Source organism: Nycticebus coucang, chromosome 14, assembly GCF_027406575.1.
Source record: "Nycticebus coucang isolate mNycCou1 chromosome 14, mNycCou1.pri, whole genome shotgun sequence".
In the NCBI taxonomy this organism is placed as follows: domain Eukaryota; kingdom Metazoa; phylum Chordata; class Mammalia; order Primates; family Lorisidae; genus Nycticebus; species Nycticebus coucang.
The window spans coordinates 90,468,863-90,487,575 of NC_069793.1; the positions used below are offsets into that span (position 1 = coordinate 90,468,863).

General features: G+C 34.8%; 1 protein-coding gene across 1 annotated transcript in view; it reads left to right on the top strand.

Moving 5' to 3' along the window:
* CNTN5 (contactin 5) overlaps nt 1-18,713 on the top strand; it is a 1,447,249-nt gene that overhangs the window by 891,931 nt on the left and 536,605 nt on the right. The window contains exons 5-6 of the mRNA XM_053561942.1: nt 5,078-5,201; nt 5,327-5,502. Of these exons, the coding sequence (XP_053417917.1) occupies nt 5,078-5,201; nt 5,327-5,502 (300 nt within the window). The remainder of the gene's footprint in view (nt 1-5,077; nt 5,202-5,326; nt 5,503-18,713) is intronic.

Here is an 18,713-nt window from a genome sequence, read left to right on the forward strand (position 1 = left end):
GTTGCAGTTTTGTGTTTAGGTAAGCTCTGATTGTTTTAGATATTTTTAACAATGTAATTACTTTGTCTCTGTTCGTAATTGATAGCAGTTAAAAGCATACCTAAAATAAACAGTACCACTCATGGTTGTGAAATTGTTTTACTCCTAAATCATTGGTATTTACTGTGATGGTATTTATTACTTAAACGTTTTAGTGCCTGACTTATAGGCGGCACTGAGTCTAGCAGGCTTGTGCCTTATCTTATCCTGTAGTGCGGTGGGTTCAGCCTTGAGAAAGTACATTGTGATTAGTGTCAGAGCACACAGACCTATGCTAAAGAAAAACAAAGTAATAAATTTTAAAGGCTGCCACGGTCGTTCAAGCTCCTGCGGGTGACTTGGCACGTAAAGCACCGTTTCTGATGCCGTTTGTGCAGGGGTCGCTGGGGGCGAAGCTCCGTGGAGCACAAGCCTCCTTACCAGCGTTCTAAAACGCGGACAGCGCCGCCTCACTACGGCTGTGGTGCCGTGGGTGCGGCAGTCAGAAATGGACAAATGACTGAGATATTTCGGAACATTTAAAAAGGAGGCACTGAAACATAAACCATTATTTCTCTTTTTTTTAATTTCAGTTTTTTTTATTGAGATTCCAACTGAAGATGATGCAGGAGGAAAGAGGAAAGAGCTTCGGCAATTCATAGGTTAAAATCAGAGTTCTAATTTAAGGACTTGTCTCTGTGAACCACTCAGATCTCCCAAATAGGAAGCGAGGTTCATGTATGCAAATAGAATCGCCTCAAGTTGGGTATTACAGAGGATGACATTGCTAAGAATGTTGTTTTGTTTTTTTTTATTAAATCATAGCTGTGTACATTAATGCGATCATGGGGCACCATACATTGGTTTCATAGACGGTTTGACACATTTTTATCACACAGATTAACATAGCCTTCCTGACATTTTCTTAGTTATTGTGCTAAGACATTTACATTCCACATTTACTAAATTTCACATATATCCTTGTAAGATGCACCGCAGGTGTAATCCCACCAATCACCCTCCCTCTGCCACCTCTCCCCTCCCTCCCCTCCCTTTCCCCCTTCCCCCTATTCTTAGGTTGTAACTAAGAATGTTTTAAAGAAGCAATACAAGTCACAATAGATGACAAGATAACAGAGGATGATAAGAAATATATATTAGAGCCCAGGAAACAAATGAGAGAGAAAAATAAAACCATTGAAGAGTTAAAATCATCATTAGTAGTCATTTAATTGCAATTAGAAAGGTAGGAATTTAGCACTCCAGCTTGAAACCATAAAATGAAAAAAAATGATATCAAAGCCATTACGGAGTTTATAGAGAAAACATAACAGAAAAAGAAAAGAGAAGGAAAGAAAAAGACGTTATGCTTCATTGGTATGAGAATAGAACAAATGAAAAGCAGATTTTTCTAAAAAAGAAAGTTTTGAACCTGAAAGTTAAAAAGGCCAAATGAGTCTCAGGGCGGAAAAAAAAAAAAAAAAAAAGGTCAGCAGAATTACTGACACCAAGATATAGCCACCAAAAATTTTAAATTGAAGGGTAAAGAGATCTGTGGGCATCCAGGAATAAAATGTCCAGTGGGCATCAAGTCAGTTCACACGAAGAGAGTCAGGCTGGCATCAGACTTCTCAGTGGTGATGTTCAGTGTCATCAGACAATGGAAGAATATACACACAGCCCTCAGGGAAATTAATAGTGAGTGCCTAAGTTGGTACCCAGCCAAGTTATTTTTCAACTGAAAATACAAAACAGATATTCTTAACCACATAAAAACAAAAATAACATGCAGCTATTCTTGGTAGAAAGTGAAAAACTTAAAAATGAAAAATCACGGTGTGTTTTTTCTCATAAGAATAAGAACAAAAAATAAGAGACTCTGGGAACTATGATGAACAAGCAAAATAAAGATAATTTAGGAGGTAAGCACAGAGGCACATGAGTGGAAGTGTTAACTGTTTTCTCATTTCAAAATTTAGATAGTACAAGTGTTTTTTTGTTTTCTTTTTTTTTTTCATATAAATTTTATCATGCTGAAGTCAGGCTTTGTGTGCACCCATCACCATATTAGTGTACATTGTATTCAATAGGTAATTTTTTTATTTCTCACTTGCCTCCTATCCTTACTCCTTAATTGTCAATTTCTATTATATCTTCATCCTTTATAGAGAGAATCAACATACCATTTCTAAATTGAAATAATTCTCTTCTGAAGAAAGGATTCTTTTGAGGTATCAATCGGACATTTCACAAACAAAACTAATAGCGTTGTACGTTCAGCCAACTATGGGTATCTATCAGTCTGTTAATAAAGACCTGATAAAGGTAAAACACACTCAAAAACATTGCTCCTATGAGAAATTAACATTGTGTGTGCTGGTGTCCGCCTACAACGCACATCTCAAAGCTTTCTGCTTGGCTATAAAAAGTGTTTGAGTTCTTGGTTACCAGGATATTTGTGATGATTTAGTATCATATACCATTTGAAGTCTGTCTCCACAGGAACACATTCCATCAAACTAAAGAGTACAAAATGTAAGGACACAGCTTCAAACAATGCATCATCATAAGCAGTAGATAAAATTACTACAGGATAAAGAATTAGAAAATATCAATGTACCTGAAATATACCTTCTGGATGGGGAGCGTAAAAACTAATCTCTTTAGAAATAGAGTTAATTACTTTTACACTGCTGGTGGGAATGCAAACTAGTACAACCTTTCTGGAAGGAAGTATGGAGAAACCTCAAAGCACTCAAGCTAGACCTCCCATTTGATCCTGCAATCCCATTACTGGGCATCTACCCAGAAGGAAAGAAATCCTTTTATCATAAGAACACTTGTACTGGACTGTTTATTGCAGCTCAATTTACAATCGCCAAAATGTGGAAACAGCCTAAATGCCCACCAACCCAGGAATGGATTAACAAGCTGTGGTATATGTATACCATGGAATACTATTCAGCCATTAAAAAAAATGGAGACTTTACATCCTTTGTATTAACCTGGATGGACGTGGAAGACATTATTCTTAGTAAAGCATCACAAGAATGTAGAAGCATGAATCCTATGTACTCAATTTTGATATGAGGACAATTAATGACAATTAAGGTTATGGGGCCCCCCAGAAAGAGGGAAGGAGGGAAGGGGGTGGGGCCTTGGTGTGTGTCACACTTTATGGGGGCAAGACATGATTGCAAGAGGGACTTTACCTAACAATTGCAATCAGTGTAACCTGGCTTATTGTACCCTCAATGAATCCCCAACAATAAAAAAAAAAAAAAAGAAATAGAGTTAATTGCTGATTACACTTGCCTGAGGACTAGGAAGCTCTAAATTGACAAATGGGGGAATTTCTGAACTTGGCTTTTTGCAACTACTTTTTTTTTTCACATTTCTGTTTGTTGCCATTTGTATTAAGACATTGGCTTTGCAGCAACAGGCAGAATGACCTTGTCACTTGATGGGGCTAACATGCCCTGGAGTCTCACAGTCAGCAGTAAAGGAATGCCGTGTAAAGGGTGGCCAGCCGTCACAGAACACGTGTTGTTCAGACTAGTCCCTTACTATTTATGCTGTAATTTAGCAAATCTTACGCCTCTGATTTCCTCAGCTTGACAACCCTTTCTTTCTCTTGTTCTGTTTTAACAATTTTCAGAACATAAGATTTGGAACCAGAAAAATATACTTCAAATCAACTACTTATTATGTGGCTAATTTTGCAGGGATTTCCTGTCAGAATAGTAGAGTTTTCCTCTCTCCTCTCTCAATTGGAAATAATTATAATGTTGATCTCAGAAAATTAGTTAACAATAATATCCAAATGTGAAAGTACTTTATAAAATGTTAGACAGTAATAAGAATAGTAATGTTTATAATATGAAAAATAATCCTTTCTGATCTCTACAAATTAAAAATAATGACTGTTTAAATATTATGAATAACCATACTGCACACAATTAACACGTAATAAGTTTAATCAGTATATTTTATATGTTTACACTGTATAAGCATCATCAGCTTTGGAGTCAAACACATTTGGATGCAAATTCCAAAAAGGATGTTTTTTTTTAATAACTTGATTGTGCAATTTCATTCTTAGAGTTTAATCAAGCTTTATGTGCCTTTACAAACATTTGTAAAATTACATTCATTATAATGTAACAACAAATACAAAATTCTGACAATAATTTCATTTAGTTAATTGTCATTCATTTATTTTCATTTTTCTTTCTGAATAAAAGTTTTGAGTGCCAGCAATATAATTGGTAGAGAGAAACACATTTTGGATATTTGTATGTAATATTTTGTTGTTTCTGAAGAAAATAACAACAGCAAGATTATCTAGGAGTGAAAACAATTGTCAGTGCTTACCCACTGTATGTGCACAATTTTTATTTGATTTAGAATTCTATGTATATATTTTTCCCTTGCTCAAATGAAGCAACATACAACATGTTCAAAGAAAGCAAATCAATTTGCACTGAACTCATTCTTCTAAATATGGGGTGTACATATTTTGCAGTATTTCTTTATAAATATCGAGTTTCCTGGCACTAAATAGTGCTTAAATGAATGGGTAAAAAAAAGACTAAAGAATACAAGAAGACCAAGATTTTCCTACCAGTAGTTTCCAAGTGGTAACAGTATTAACGTCTCACTTTTCTTTATAGTATGTTATTTTTAACATACTAGAATATTGCCAACTTGTAAAATTTTAAAATAACGTCTGTGTTTGACATTATTTTCCTTGGGTCTGCTTTAGACAATGAAAGCAAGATATATTGTATCAAACAATGTCTTTCAGTGTCTGAGACGCTTACTTTTCATTACGTATGTCATACCTAACAAATCACTCTTCATCCATTAAAAATTATATTTAGATCTCTACAATTTACTGTGATAATTTTATTTTCTAGCAATACCTTCTTTTGGAAATGTATCTTTTAATTACAAGGAGAGAGAGCAGTAATTTTGAGTAAAAACAGAGCAAAGCAGAAGAAAATGTAATCTTACTATTTTGAGGAATTTTAAGGTGCATCTGTTGGTATCCCTACAGAAAGTGTGGACTATGGGCCAGTGTTTGTGCAAGAACCGGAGGATATCATTTTTCCCACTGATTCTGATGAAAAGAAGGTAGCACTAAATTGTGAAGTGCGCAGCAACCCAGTTCCCAGTTACAGGTAGAAATTCACTCATAATTTTACTTAGCCTTAAAATTTTTCCATCAACGATATTCTGACATTCCCAGAGAGTATTATAATGTCTCAAGTAATTTTTACATATTTGTCTCCTGATTTTTCCTAAGATGGCTTCGAAATGGAACAGAAATAGACTTGGAAAGTGATTATCGCTACAGTTTGATCGACGGCACCTTCATTATAAGCAATCCAAGTGAAGCAAAGGATTCTGGTCATTATCAGTGTGTAGCAACCAACACCTTTGGAAGCATTCTTAGTAGAGAAGCCACTCTTCAATTTGCCTGTGAGTAAAGAGCATGATTTTTCTGTATAGCTGTATAGGTATAGAGTGTATACATACAGCATATGCTTTAAAATTTTAGTTACGTTAACTTAAAATCTCAAATACTAAAACGTGGTAAAACCAGGATAAGGATTAGAACTATGCAAACAAGGCAGTTTTTTTCCTGGGATATCTTGAAATCCCCTAAAATAGGTGTTGTCTTCAAAATAAACCTGTGCAGCAGTCTGGAAGGTTAAAACCTATTCACCAAAGCAGATAAAGTTTGAGAATTCAAATACGTTTTGATATCTGAGTCAGCCTGCTTTTTGAAATATTTACTTATCTGCTTTTATTCTTCTTCTGCGCATGATAGTCATATCATAGTCACTATTTGCTATCGATTCTTTAGAAAATAAGATAGAATATGTTCTAAAAATTCTAGTGATAATCATATAATCAAAAAAATGCTTCTCAAATGGTAATATTTAAGATTCTTACTACAGCTGCCAGGAGTCCCAATTTATGTATTAAAAATATATACACACAATTTATATATTAAAAATGCATACACACACATATACAAATATAAACATTTTCTAAAGTACATCATATATCTGATTAACTCAATGTATTAAGTTCTTAAAAACTTTAGAAATTATTTTACATATAATGACAGCTTATACCAAATTGAAAATAGGCTACCAGGTAAAAACTTTTAATACAATCCCTTATTCAGTATCCTACTTAAATTTTAGTTCTCGAGGATTGCAATCCTTAAAAATTAAAATAAGGGCCAGGAATATTTATATTAATGATTCATTTATAATTACATTGACTGCATAAGTGATGATACAAGGTTTTATGTTAAAATTACACCTTGAAGAGTGTAACAATTGATTTTTCTTTTCGAATTAAACCAGAATTCAGACACCCTATTAAATAAGTGTGAAATATAAAAAGAAATAATAAAAAATGGTAAAAGATACAGAACATTGAGGTAAATTATGGAAAAAATTTAAATATTATCTGTTAAATTAGATTCATCAGAGGAGTTCAGATAGGTACATTTACATATGCCAGAATGCTAAGATAGCAGACACTACATTTTGTTATTTTAAAATATGAATGGCATCATTGCTGAAATGATGTGATTCTAAAATTTAGTGGACAGTATTAAATAGTATGAGTCTCTCCTCATTATATTTGTAGGAAAAAGCACAAATTTTATTTTATTTTATAATAGATACATATCTAACTGAAGAATCAAGTTACCTATGTGTTATCAAGACCATATTTATGAAATATGCTAACCTTGAAATATATCCTATTAGCATCTTAGGCAATTCTCTTGCCTCAGCCTCCTGAGTAGCTGGGACTACAGGCCCCTGCCAGAATGCCTGGCTATTTTTTTGTTGCAATTTGGCCGGGGCCGGGTTCAAACCCACCACCCTCAGTATATGAGGCCAGCGCTCTACCCACTGAACCACAGGCGCCACCCAATGTACACACTTTTAAAAAAAGTTGTTGCCTTTCACATCATTAAAATCACATGACTTTTTGCAGTTTGAACTTATTTATGTACATATATAAATTGGCATGGTTGGCTAGTGAGACTCCTTAACCAGAAATATGTTTAAAAATATTCCAGCTTTCCACGAACTGCATTTTGATTTTCTGTGTCTGCTATTCACCATCCAAGCACAAATTCCGCTACTTTTCTCTGACCATAATGTTATAGGGACTAAAATCTTGATGCTAAAAGTAAATACCAGATGATACCTAACAAGTCCTTCAGGGGGTAGGATGACATCTTTACTAAATCTGATTAGTGCAAATATTTTTAATAAAGTACATTTTTCAAGTCTCAAGCTCATCTTAATAACATATATTCACTGAACGGTTCCCTGGAACTCAATGTTCTGTTTTAAATACACAAATTCATTCCTTCCTCATACCACCACATGAGTTGTTATGTTATTAAACATAAATCCATTTAACAGGTGATACCTCTAATGTAACTCTAGTAAGACTTGATTTTGTTCTATGCTGATATAAATATCTATTGCATTTGTTTTATGGCGTATACAATTTGATATTCAGTTTTTCTTCCAAACTATAATTACATTGCAATCTTTTAAAAATCCTTGTATGCTTTCTTCATCAACCACCATTTCATAATCAATTTATTTACACCTATATGATAATTATGTACATTATTTACACCTATATGATAATTATGATGCAACAAAAGTAAATATTAGCAACAAAAATAAATATGCCATCAGAGTGCTCCACATTTATTCTCATTGTTCAAATTTAGTTAATAAGCCACTTCATTAATTTTCCTTATGGAAATTTAAGAGTTCAAGAAACATTTGGTTTCTTTATAGATCTGGAACATTGGGGTTTATAGCAATTTTGTTGCATAATCATTTGTTAATCATTTGTTCTTATTATCATATTCTGTTAATAAATTTTTTTCTTATAATTTCTTTTGTTTATTGAGTGATGTATGGTTAGGGCTTAGAAAGCTAAAATTTCTAAGTGAATTTGAGTCGAGATAAAGATAACTGTGACAATTGACCAAAGCAGATGGTATTATCATTGTAGGTCCCAGCATTTGCAAAACATGCTTGAATGGTGTTAAGGCAATGAATGTCATTACTTTCACCTAGTGATATGGCAAAAATAAAATGTATACCCAGGGTGTTGTAAAATTAAGCAAGTATTTGAAAGTTTTGTTTCTCTGTATTTGTCACCCGCCATATTACCAAATTTAAAAAAATAGGAAATGCATGTTCATATAATTATTTCATTTTATTAATATATTTAATCCCTACCTCTTTCTAAAAGTGATTTATTTGACTTACTACATAAAAGATATACTTGATAGAAGATAAATATCTGAATCAGTAAAGATAGCACCAGGAAGAATACATTTCATGATAACTGGCCCAGCAAGGGTAGAACATTAAGTCTCCTAACTATCATGTTTGAAAGAAATATTTCCCAGCACTCCTAGTGACAAACACTTTTTTACTGCTGAATATATATTTTTTCCGACTTTTGATTTGAGCAGCTAATGGATTGGAGCAGCTGCACTTTCTCATCCCCACCGACCTGCTCTTCACGGTTTAAACATCTACCCAGGAGGAACTTCCATTTGAAGTTCTCCCTAAATGAATATTTGCAAATAAGGTTCAGCTTGTTAATGTTAACACTTTAGGTTAGCATTAATAAATATATACCTCACAAGAGTTTAGCAAAAAATTAATGAGGTAGAGAAATCCTGTTTGTGAAATGTCTTATCAGTTCAAAAAGAAAAAGAAAACATAAATAAATGCAAAGCTGTGGTGTTTTTGCTAGTTTTTGCTAGATTTTTAAAAAACCTATTTTATTCCTGAAGCTTATGTTATCACGAGGACAATTTCCTTACCTCGTAATAGTGATTTCTCTGTAGTGACAAGCAAAAATCCATTTTATAAAACTTTTAGCTTATCACCATTGTGACGAGAATTTGGAATTGATAACACTGTTTCCAAACATCTTTCATAAATCCAAAACTCATTGCAATCTCTTCAAAGTTGAGATTTTTAGAAATAATTCTTGCCAGTGACTCAAATGTAAAATGAATCAAGAATGAAATCCTCACTCTGTCTCTTGCTTCAAAAATATCTTTACATGCAATTTTTGGTAAATTGATAGCTTATATCTAAATTTGAACATACTGCTTTTGAGGACATTATGATTTAGATCCAGAAGGTTACATTAGTTTTCCTCAAAGCAGTTGATAAAAATAACCTCCTTAACTCTTTTTAGAGATTATATAATTTTTAAGTCCTTTAATTTAACCTTTCATTTTTATGTAAAACTCAAAAATTACTTCTCTGGATTTTTCACAACTTTTCCTCCTAAGGAAAAATTGACCTTAGACTATAAAAGTACATTTTATTTGTGTTTAACATATAATAAGATTATTCAAATATTAACCAATCCCACAGTATACACAAAACTTTATTTATTAGGCAATGAGGTTTTATTCATAATAACTTTAATAAATCATTTAAATATTAACATGAATGAAAGAGAATTACAATGATATGGATGAATTTACTTGTAAGATTTTGTTAAAAAATTAATATCTATAATTAATTAAAATCACAATGAATAAAATAAAACATTTAAATACTCCTTTAAAAGGACAATTACTGAGCTTATAATCAATGCAGTAACTCTGAGTGTGTAATCTCTTGGCAAACTGCACTATGGAATATTTGATTAAGATTACATAAAACAATTTAAAAATTAAAAATGCATAATCTGATGCTATAAAACAAAATTTTAAGAATAATCAAAGTTGAAACTTGTAATGGAGTATCCTCAAATTCCTAATTCTATGAAATAAATTATAAGTATGCAAATATTTAATTTATTAAAGTTCATCCAAACAATTACTTTCATGACTCATGAAAATTGTGAAAAGTCTGCCCTATGTGACAGATGGCCTCCAGGAAAATGGCCCCATTTGTGTGGCTCGGCACAGGGCACTTTTTATCCTCGTGCTCATCTTAGATTTAGAAATACGGAAGCTCAGTTCCTCACTCAGGTAGTGTAAGGCAAAGGGGAAGGACCAGGATCGAGGAACGAATAAATCTGACCCTTGGTGCTCAAGCACGTTTACCTAATCTAATCCATTGCCCTTAATCCTTAGCAGAGTGTCCTTGGAGAACTTTCCGTGGCACAAAAAATTCCAAGGTACGAAAGAGCAATAGATGTTTTAAATTTCACTACTAGTGTCATGTTAACATGATAAAATGACAGCCTCATCCTAGCACAACGTGTGAGACTAGTGAATGTTAAGATACAAAGAAAGTACAAAAAAAAAGGAGTAGATAGATAGAGAGAGGGACTATGAGTCCTTTCTATGATCATTGTATTCCACAAAGCAAAACCTTTCATTGTGGGACATATCAGAGCACAGTATCTATTACCACGCCTGGAGGTCTTGCAGATTTAATTCCACCTCAGTCAAAAGGATCAGCAATTACAACTCCTTGAGTGCATTTCCACAGATGCTAAATAATCGCTCTGCTTCATGTATGTGCATGGATAGAGAGATGGAAAGTGGATTGATAGATTCATGTTCAGATACAGAGATACATAGCTGTGTACCTATGTACACATGTTTATAAGGATATATACTTAATGATAAAAACAATAACAAGCCACAATAGTTACTGAACACCTAAATGTCAGACTAACTTCCAAATACATCACCACCCCCTCTAATCCTTATATCAATTTTATGAAGGAAACTCTACTGTTGACCTAATTTATAAATGGAGATGAAAGAGTGAAGCTCAGGGAAGTCAAGATATTTCCACAGTCACGCAGCTATTAAGTGACAAAATAGCAGGTCCTACTCAGATGTAACATCACACTTCATACTTAGGATTTTTGATACTGCCTTATGCAACACAAGTTGTACTCTGCACTGCATTTTTTGTTTTGCGTGTCTGTAATTTATACATATAATTTACTCAGTCTTTACTCTCTAGATATTTGTTCTGGGTGTTAGAGAACCTACAGCACTACACATCCTCATAGATCTTAAGGCTAGTGAATCATCACCAGTTTTTCTTTACCATTATCACTTACTAGCTGTGTGACTGTGGAAATTTCTCTGTGTCCAGATGCACATTATCTTTCCCCTAAACTCTCAGAAGCATTGCCTACTTGGTACACCTATCCACTTTTTTTTTTATATATATTTCTCCTTTTTACTCCAACCCTTGTGAAATCCTTTTACATTGTTTTAGGAATGGTCTATATAATTCTGATCTACATAATTCTGACCATGTTGCCCCCACATAAATCTCTGATGGCTTATTGTAATTGCATGGGAGTTTGTAATTTGTCTTATTGAGGTAGGGGACAGAGGACGGTAAAGTGCTTTATCCAGGAGGACTCTGCAGGCAAAGTCAAATTAGGGGGTCATTTCAATAGTTTAGGTAAAAATGACTTTAATTTACTAATCCTGTGTGGGGGCTCCAAAATAAATGAGAATTTACAAATGATTGAATAGGTGGTAGTAAGAATTTAAAAAGTATGGAGGAGTTAGAATGACGTCAGGATTCTGAGTATTGATCAATTCCAGTGACTATGCTATTTCATAATTATGTCACACAGAGAAGTGAACAGGTTTCTGGGAGAATAAAGAATTTCCATTTCAGCTCGACTTATTCTGATTTTTAGGAGCAAATATCCAACATTTTATAATATTGGTTGTTGCTCAGAAAATATAGGTGAGAACTGGCAATTAAACATATTGATAAGCTCAATGAAACCCTAGGAGTGTTTCATCAAGGAGCAATTGTATTAGGAAAAGCAGAGGCCTGATGACCTGAAGTGTAGTAAGTATGCAGTTGTCTGTGAGCTCTGTTAGGAAGACTGTGAAAGTTGGAAGGAAAACAGCTAGTGAAGAGATAAGAAAAATATTATCCAAGGAGTGCAGAAGGGAGTTGATAAAAGGCCAGGTGCGGTGGTTCACACCTGTAATCCCAGCACTCTGGGAGGCCTAGGTGGGTGGATCGCCTGAGCTCAGGAGTTTCAGACCATCCTGAGCAAGAGCGAAACCCCATGGGTAAAAATAGCCAGGCACTGTGGTAGGCGCCTGCAGTCCCAGCTACTTGGGAAGGCTGCGGCAAGAGAATCACTAGAGCCCAAGATTTTGAAGTTGCTGTGAGCTGTGTATGACTACACTGCACTGAATCCCAGGGCAACTAAGTGAGCCTGTTTAAAAGACAGAGAGAGAGAGAAAGGGAGAGAGAAAGCTGATAAAATAGAGTGAGTGAGGGGGGTGGGGCTTGGTGCGTGCCACACCTTCTGGGGGAAAGACATGATTGCAGGAGGGACTTTACCTAACAAATGCAATCAGTGTAACCTGGCTTATTGTACCCTCAATGAATCCCCAACAATAAAAAAATAAAATAGAGTGATGGTCAGAAATGAGGGTAGGGACTGTCACTAATGTCAAATCTATAGCCACATTCAAAGAAAACCTTTGGATTCCGAATTCATTCCAGACCAGTTTCAGCAGTGACGGTGACCCAAGGCATTAAAGTGTGAGAGGTCACACCAGGCACTGGTTTGGGCCATAACACGGGTGACAGCTGGCAGCAGGCTTTGTGGGCAGGACACACAAGTGAAAACACATTGGTGCTGGGCAGCAGGTAGAGGGGAGAGCAGGGGACGGGCTGAAGACCAGGGCAGGGTCTGATGGTGAAGTGGTCTCTCCTTTCACATCCTCCGCAGTCTCGTCTTCCAGGAAAATATTCGGCCGTAGCATATCCTCACTCAGTGCTTTAACTAGTACGTCAAATAGAACAAAAGTTAGAATCTAGACTCTGACGGCTTGACCCATAAACTTCAATTAAGTATTTTATAACCAGCCAGAGAGCTGTAAAATGTTATCCTAATTGAAGGCTGGGAGATGGTCCATGTGTTACACAGAAAACCTAAACATCCATGAATTCACGGCCTCGGTTTCTGAAGTGTTTTGTTGTGTCTTACTTTTGAGTCGTATTTAGTATTTTTGGCAATTTGGGGGCCACAGTTGGGGTTTCTCATTATAAATTTTAACAAATCATCTTCTGTATCAGACACAGCAGTTTTATTTTCTTTTTCTATTGTTTTTAAATAAAAATTCCTCTTAGCCCACTGCAATGTCGGCCTTGGTTCCAAGGATAAAAGATGTTGTGTGAGTGCGTGTAGAAAGGCTCAGATTGAAACAACCTTGTCATCTTTCACAGCGTTCTCAGGATAGCCTCTAGACAGTGGACAGTCGATTGACACTATAAAGTTGGATAGCATTGTATTTCTGAAAGTTATATATATGATGCTTATAATCTAGGTTTAGACTCAGGTAGAACCGGGCTAACTTCTTTAAGCCAAGGTGAGGGTATGGGACGTTAGGAGCAAGTTGAGAGTGGACATATGCAGTTAATTCTGGAAGGGATTGGAAGATCTTAAAGGTTTTGAGAAATACAAGCTGATTAAATTAGTGCCCTTTGGTCAGAAAAGTGAAAATTATGAAGAATATTAACTCTTTGTCTAAATCAGTTTGTATTCCTAGTGACAGGTTTACTGGCTTATAAAATGGTTACGGTGTCACAATATGGTGCATGCTGCTACAACTGGCCTCAAGGCCGTTCAATATTTGCACTCTTTATTTTTCTATCTTTATAATTATTAGGCTCTCCTGAACTGTGTACAGTCCTCAAAGCATTTCTTTCTCATTTATGATACCGTGTCTTTGGTGCCACGGTTAGGCTGCTGTCTAGCAACCCACTCTCCTGTCCCTGTCTCTGCCTCTGTCTCTCTCCTATGGTCCTTATATTTATTTCTTTTTGTATTGCATTTTCAAAATTTGTGGCAATGGCTTGAACCATTCCAACCACACCTCTGACTCTACTAGACTGCAAACTCGTCAAGGACAGATTTCATGCCTTATTTTTTTTTTATGTATTTTAATTTCATACCCAACCTCTAACAGGTAGGGCCAGAGCCAATCCTTGGTGAATGCCTGCAAAATGAGTAAATAATACCTTCCAACACTGCAGGCACCATTACCCTCCAAAAGAATCCTCTTCTGAGGTACGAGAAGCGTGATTCCTTAAGTGCAATACACAGCCATCTCTGACAAGTACAATACAGGATCAAAATGGATTATATACTATCCAGAAATATTTTGTCAGTTATAAAGACGTAAATAGATGGCATTTATTGTAATTTGAAAAAGACATAACTAACTATAATAATATTGATAACATTAATTAAGGCTAATATCAACACAAGTGTTAATACCTATTTAAAGTGTAGTCATAATTGCTTTTTACATATTATTTTGCCTGCTATTGGTAAAATCTTACACTCAAAAGAATTCAGATTTGACTGTACGTGCAGACAGAAGGAAACTCTCTGACTTTTCTTTTTAAAGATGAATCTAGATTTCTAGCAACATCTCTCTATTGATCCTGTTGGAAATAAAAGTTTCTTATCCAGTTCATAGCCTCACTGGGTTATAAACTTAGAGTCAGGATATAGTGACAGAACTTATCAAACTAAGCAAAAAAGCTTGCTCTTAAGTTCTTTGAAAACGCACCTGCAAATGTTATTCTATTCCAGTTGTCAACACTCAAGGTGTCTACCCACTGCCATTGTCATAACTCATGTCAAAAGCTTCTGACACAATAATTTACTCATAGAGTCACTTTTTAAAAAATCTTGTTTATCATCAGGCCACCACAAGAATAAAAAGAGTATTTACCTCCTAACTCTTAATAAGTGGAAGAATTTAGCGAATTGTCTTCCCTAAGCTCATAGGATATTAAATAGCATTTTAAAGATCACATCTGTCACAACAGAATAACCACAAATTTATCTATAAACTGTCAGTAAAGAACATCAAATGAGATCATTAATATCAATTCCATCTTCATAAACATAGTAAATCACCCACCTAAGAAATCACCACTCTAACAGACTTATTAAAATTATTATTTATGAAATTTCATAAATTTCATTAAATTCAGAAAACAACGAACACATAATTAGACATTTATTAAACAAAATTTTTGAGTCCCTGAATACCAATATGCAAGTAGGTCTGGAAACATGATCAATAATTATTTTTGAACTTCTGTTATAAGAACACTAAGAACTGAAAAGTCTATCAGTGTTTTCCTAGATGTGGTTTTATTAAAGACACTCTTGAAATATAGGATTATGTCTTTTCCTTTGGAAAAGATCTGTGGTAGTAGTTTTATTCATCAAATTTAATGACGTTTTATATTTTAGAGGAATTTTCATTATTATTATTTTTTATTTTATTATTATTATTTTATTCTTTTTTTTTTGCCAGGGCTGGGTTTGAACCCACCACCTCCAGTATATGGGGCCAGTGCCCTACTCCTTTGAGGCACAGGGGCCACCCTATTTTAGAGGGATTTTTAAGAAATCATTTCTTGAAATGTTTTAAAAGGACATTTAATTGATTCACCTCCTTTTAGAAATGAAAAATCTAGTGTTTATTGTTCATAAACACTAGAATAAAATATTTTACTGGGCACAATTTATTTACATGTTAAAGGTAATTCTATAGTATTTATATTTGATGCCATAAGCATCAATAGTGTTTAAGGCAATGCTAATAGTAATTGCTAAGATCTATTAAATGATTATTATGTTCCAGACCCTGGGCTAAATTTTTTCATGTATTCTCAGATTTAATCACAAACAAAAATCCCATCAATCAGGCAGTAACTACATTTAAACATTTTGAATATTAAGAGATTGTGTTGAGGGAAGTAACTAACTTGCTCAATGTAATATAATTAAATGGAGATGAAACTAAAATTAAAGTCTTCCTTTGTTTCTGACTCTAGATCCAGATCTTTTCATAAATAAAAGGGGAAAAAAATCCTCATATGTTAGTAGAGGATTTGTGTGTGCCTCTGCCTACATCATCTGAACAAGCCTGAGGGTTCGCTGAGGGGGTCTCACAATCTCTAACGTTGAGATGAGAAAATAAAAATGAAAAGGCTGTATCCTAACTGTGGCCACGTAGCTCGGCTCAAAGACTTGAACTTAACCTATGCAATACATGTGATGTACTCATGCACATTTATGTCATCCTTTCTAAAATTCATACTTCAGTATATTCACATGCAATGTCCTTTAGTTTACCTATTTTCTTGGATTATGTTAGCAGAGTATCACATGAACAGCTTGCATGCCACCTTTCCTGAAGGACTGTCATTTATTTTTTTCCAGTAAGTCCAGCAATCCATGTTTTACATTAAGTTTATTTTGGGTTTTTATGACTGTTTGGGGAAAACAAAAACAGTCCTATTTATAGATGAAGTAAAATAAATAGAATTCATGTGGTTCTACTCTCCGTGTCATCCGATCATACTTTATTGAGGAAATACATTAAGATGGTGGAGATGTCAGTCATGGCGTCTACCTGGGTTTGATCTTCCAGAATAGCTACAGAATAGCTAATAGTGGAATCATCTTAAAAGGCCTAACTTTAGAAGTTAAGGTTATCCTGATATCCCACTCCAGTTAAAACTATTGGGGGCGGGACACAATTATAAGAGGGACTTTACCTAACAAATACAAACAGTGTGACCTAATACTTTGTACTCTCAATGAACCTGAAACAATACAAAATAAAATTAAATAAAAGGGGTGCAGCAAAGGAAAAAAACAAAACAAAACCAAAACCTATTTTGTAGCACCTAAAATGTATGACTATTGTTGTTTTGAGGGTAAACTAAAATACATTGGATGGTAATCCTAAGAATGTTTGTCTTCATTCAAAATTAATGTTGAAGAATCAAGCTTTAACTACATTCCAGATTTTATGACCTGTGTTTCCATATTTTCAAAGTACTAGCAATATTAATGTTATATGAATTATGAAAGTAATATAAAATTATAATATTGATCTAATTACATATAGCATATTTTTTTCTGGCATTACCAATGATATTCCACTTACAAATAAGTAAATATAAATCTAAAGGAGTATTTACATATAAAACAAAAATTTAACTGTCAGCCTAATCTTGTTTATTACCTTTATAGCCTGGCATCTCTAGATTTTTTTTTTTTTTTTTTGAGACAGAGTCTCACTCCAGCACCCTGAGCAGAGTGTGCTGTGCTGTCATAGCTCACAGCAGCCTCAAACCCTTGGGCTTAGGTGATTCTCTTGCCTCGGCCTCCCAAGTAGCTGGGACTACAGGCATCTGGCATAATGCCTGCCTAGTTTTTTCTATTTCTTGTAGTGATGGGGTCTCGCTTTTGCTCAAGATGGCCTCAAACTCCTGCGCTCAGGCCAACCACCCACCTGAGCCTCCCAGAGTGCAAGGATTACAGGCGTGAGCTACTGTCCCCAATCTGCATCATTTTAAATGTAAGTTTTCTTTGATGTTCTCAAATACATTTCAGCATGACACCTTACTAAGGAGAAATAAAATCTAATATTACCTATATTTTTACATGGGTTGTTTGAGCTAGAATTTTGTCTTTGCCCAGGGTCTACTGATGCTCTTCTGTCACAAAGCAATGCTCTCATCTTTGCTTATAATACAAGTTGTTTTCTTCCCCAACTGCTGACATGGAGACAAATTATCATCTCCCTATAAAACTATAACACAGAATCGCTTTCCTTCATTCATAGATTATATAGACTTTGTAGACCTATCACATTTCCAAAATTTACAACCTTGCACAGAGAAGAAAAAAAAAGAACAAAGCACGTAAGCATGTTTTAGCACAACCCTGTATTAAAATCTAACTTCTCTAATTGTCTCTCTTTTTTTTTTGTTTCTGTTTTTTGTTGTTGTTGTTGTTGTTGTTTTTGTAGAGACAGAGTCTCACTTTATCACCCTCGGTAAAGTGCTGTGGCATCGCACAGCTCAGAGCAACCTCCAAGTCCTGAGCTCAGGCGATTCTTTTGCCTCAGCCTCCCAAATAGCAGGGACTACAGGCTCCCACCACAACGCCAGGCTATTTGTTGTTGTTGTTGTTGTTGCAGTTTGGCCGGGGCTGGGTTTGAACCCATCACCCTTAGTATCTGGGGCCAGTGCCCTACCCACTGAGAGACAGGCGCAGCCCTAATTGTCTCTTTCTTTTACAACTTAATTGAAATATTTTACTATTTAGTTTGAAAATAATTTTTAATCATATATAACTTTTTATACTAGTAAATGACAATGACAGGAACATCACAAAATCAGACGGTGATTCACATGTTTACTTTTCCAAGGATATTAGTGAGAAGAAAACAGCTTACTGGATATTTCACTCTTGTATAAATATAATAGCTAATTAGAGAAATGTCTACCTCCTGAAACTTCATTTAATAAATGAGCTGATTTTTCTCAATGGTTTAATAAAGGCACAAGACCCAGTGCTCCAATATTCCTTAATCATGATAAATTCTAAGAGGTTGATGTGGGGATGTGTGTGTGTAATTGTGTGTTTGGTTGAGAAGAGGCTTTGAGTACGCTAGAAGGAAAGAATATAATCTAGGCCATACACTTGTTCTCCCTCATTATAAAATATTAATCCTAATCGTAATCAGGAATCAACATTAGCTCAAGAAAAAACTGAGGGTTAGTTTGCTGGTGGCCCTTTGTGGTATTTGAGATAATGTATCTCTC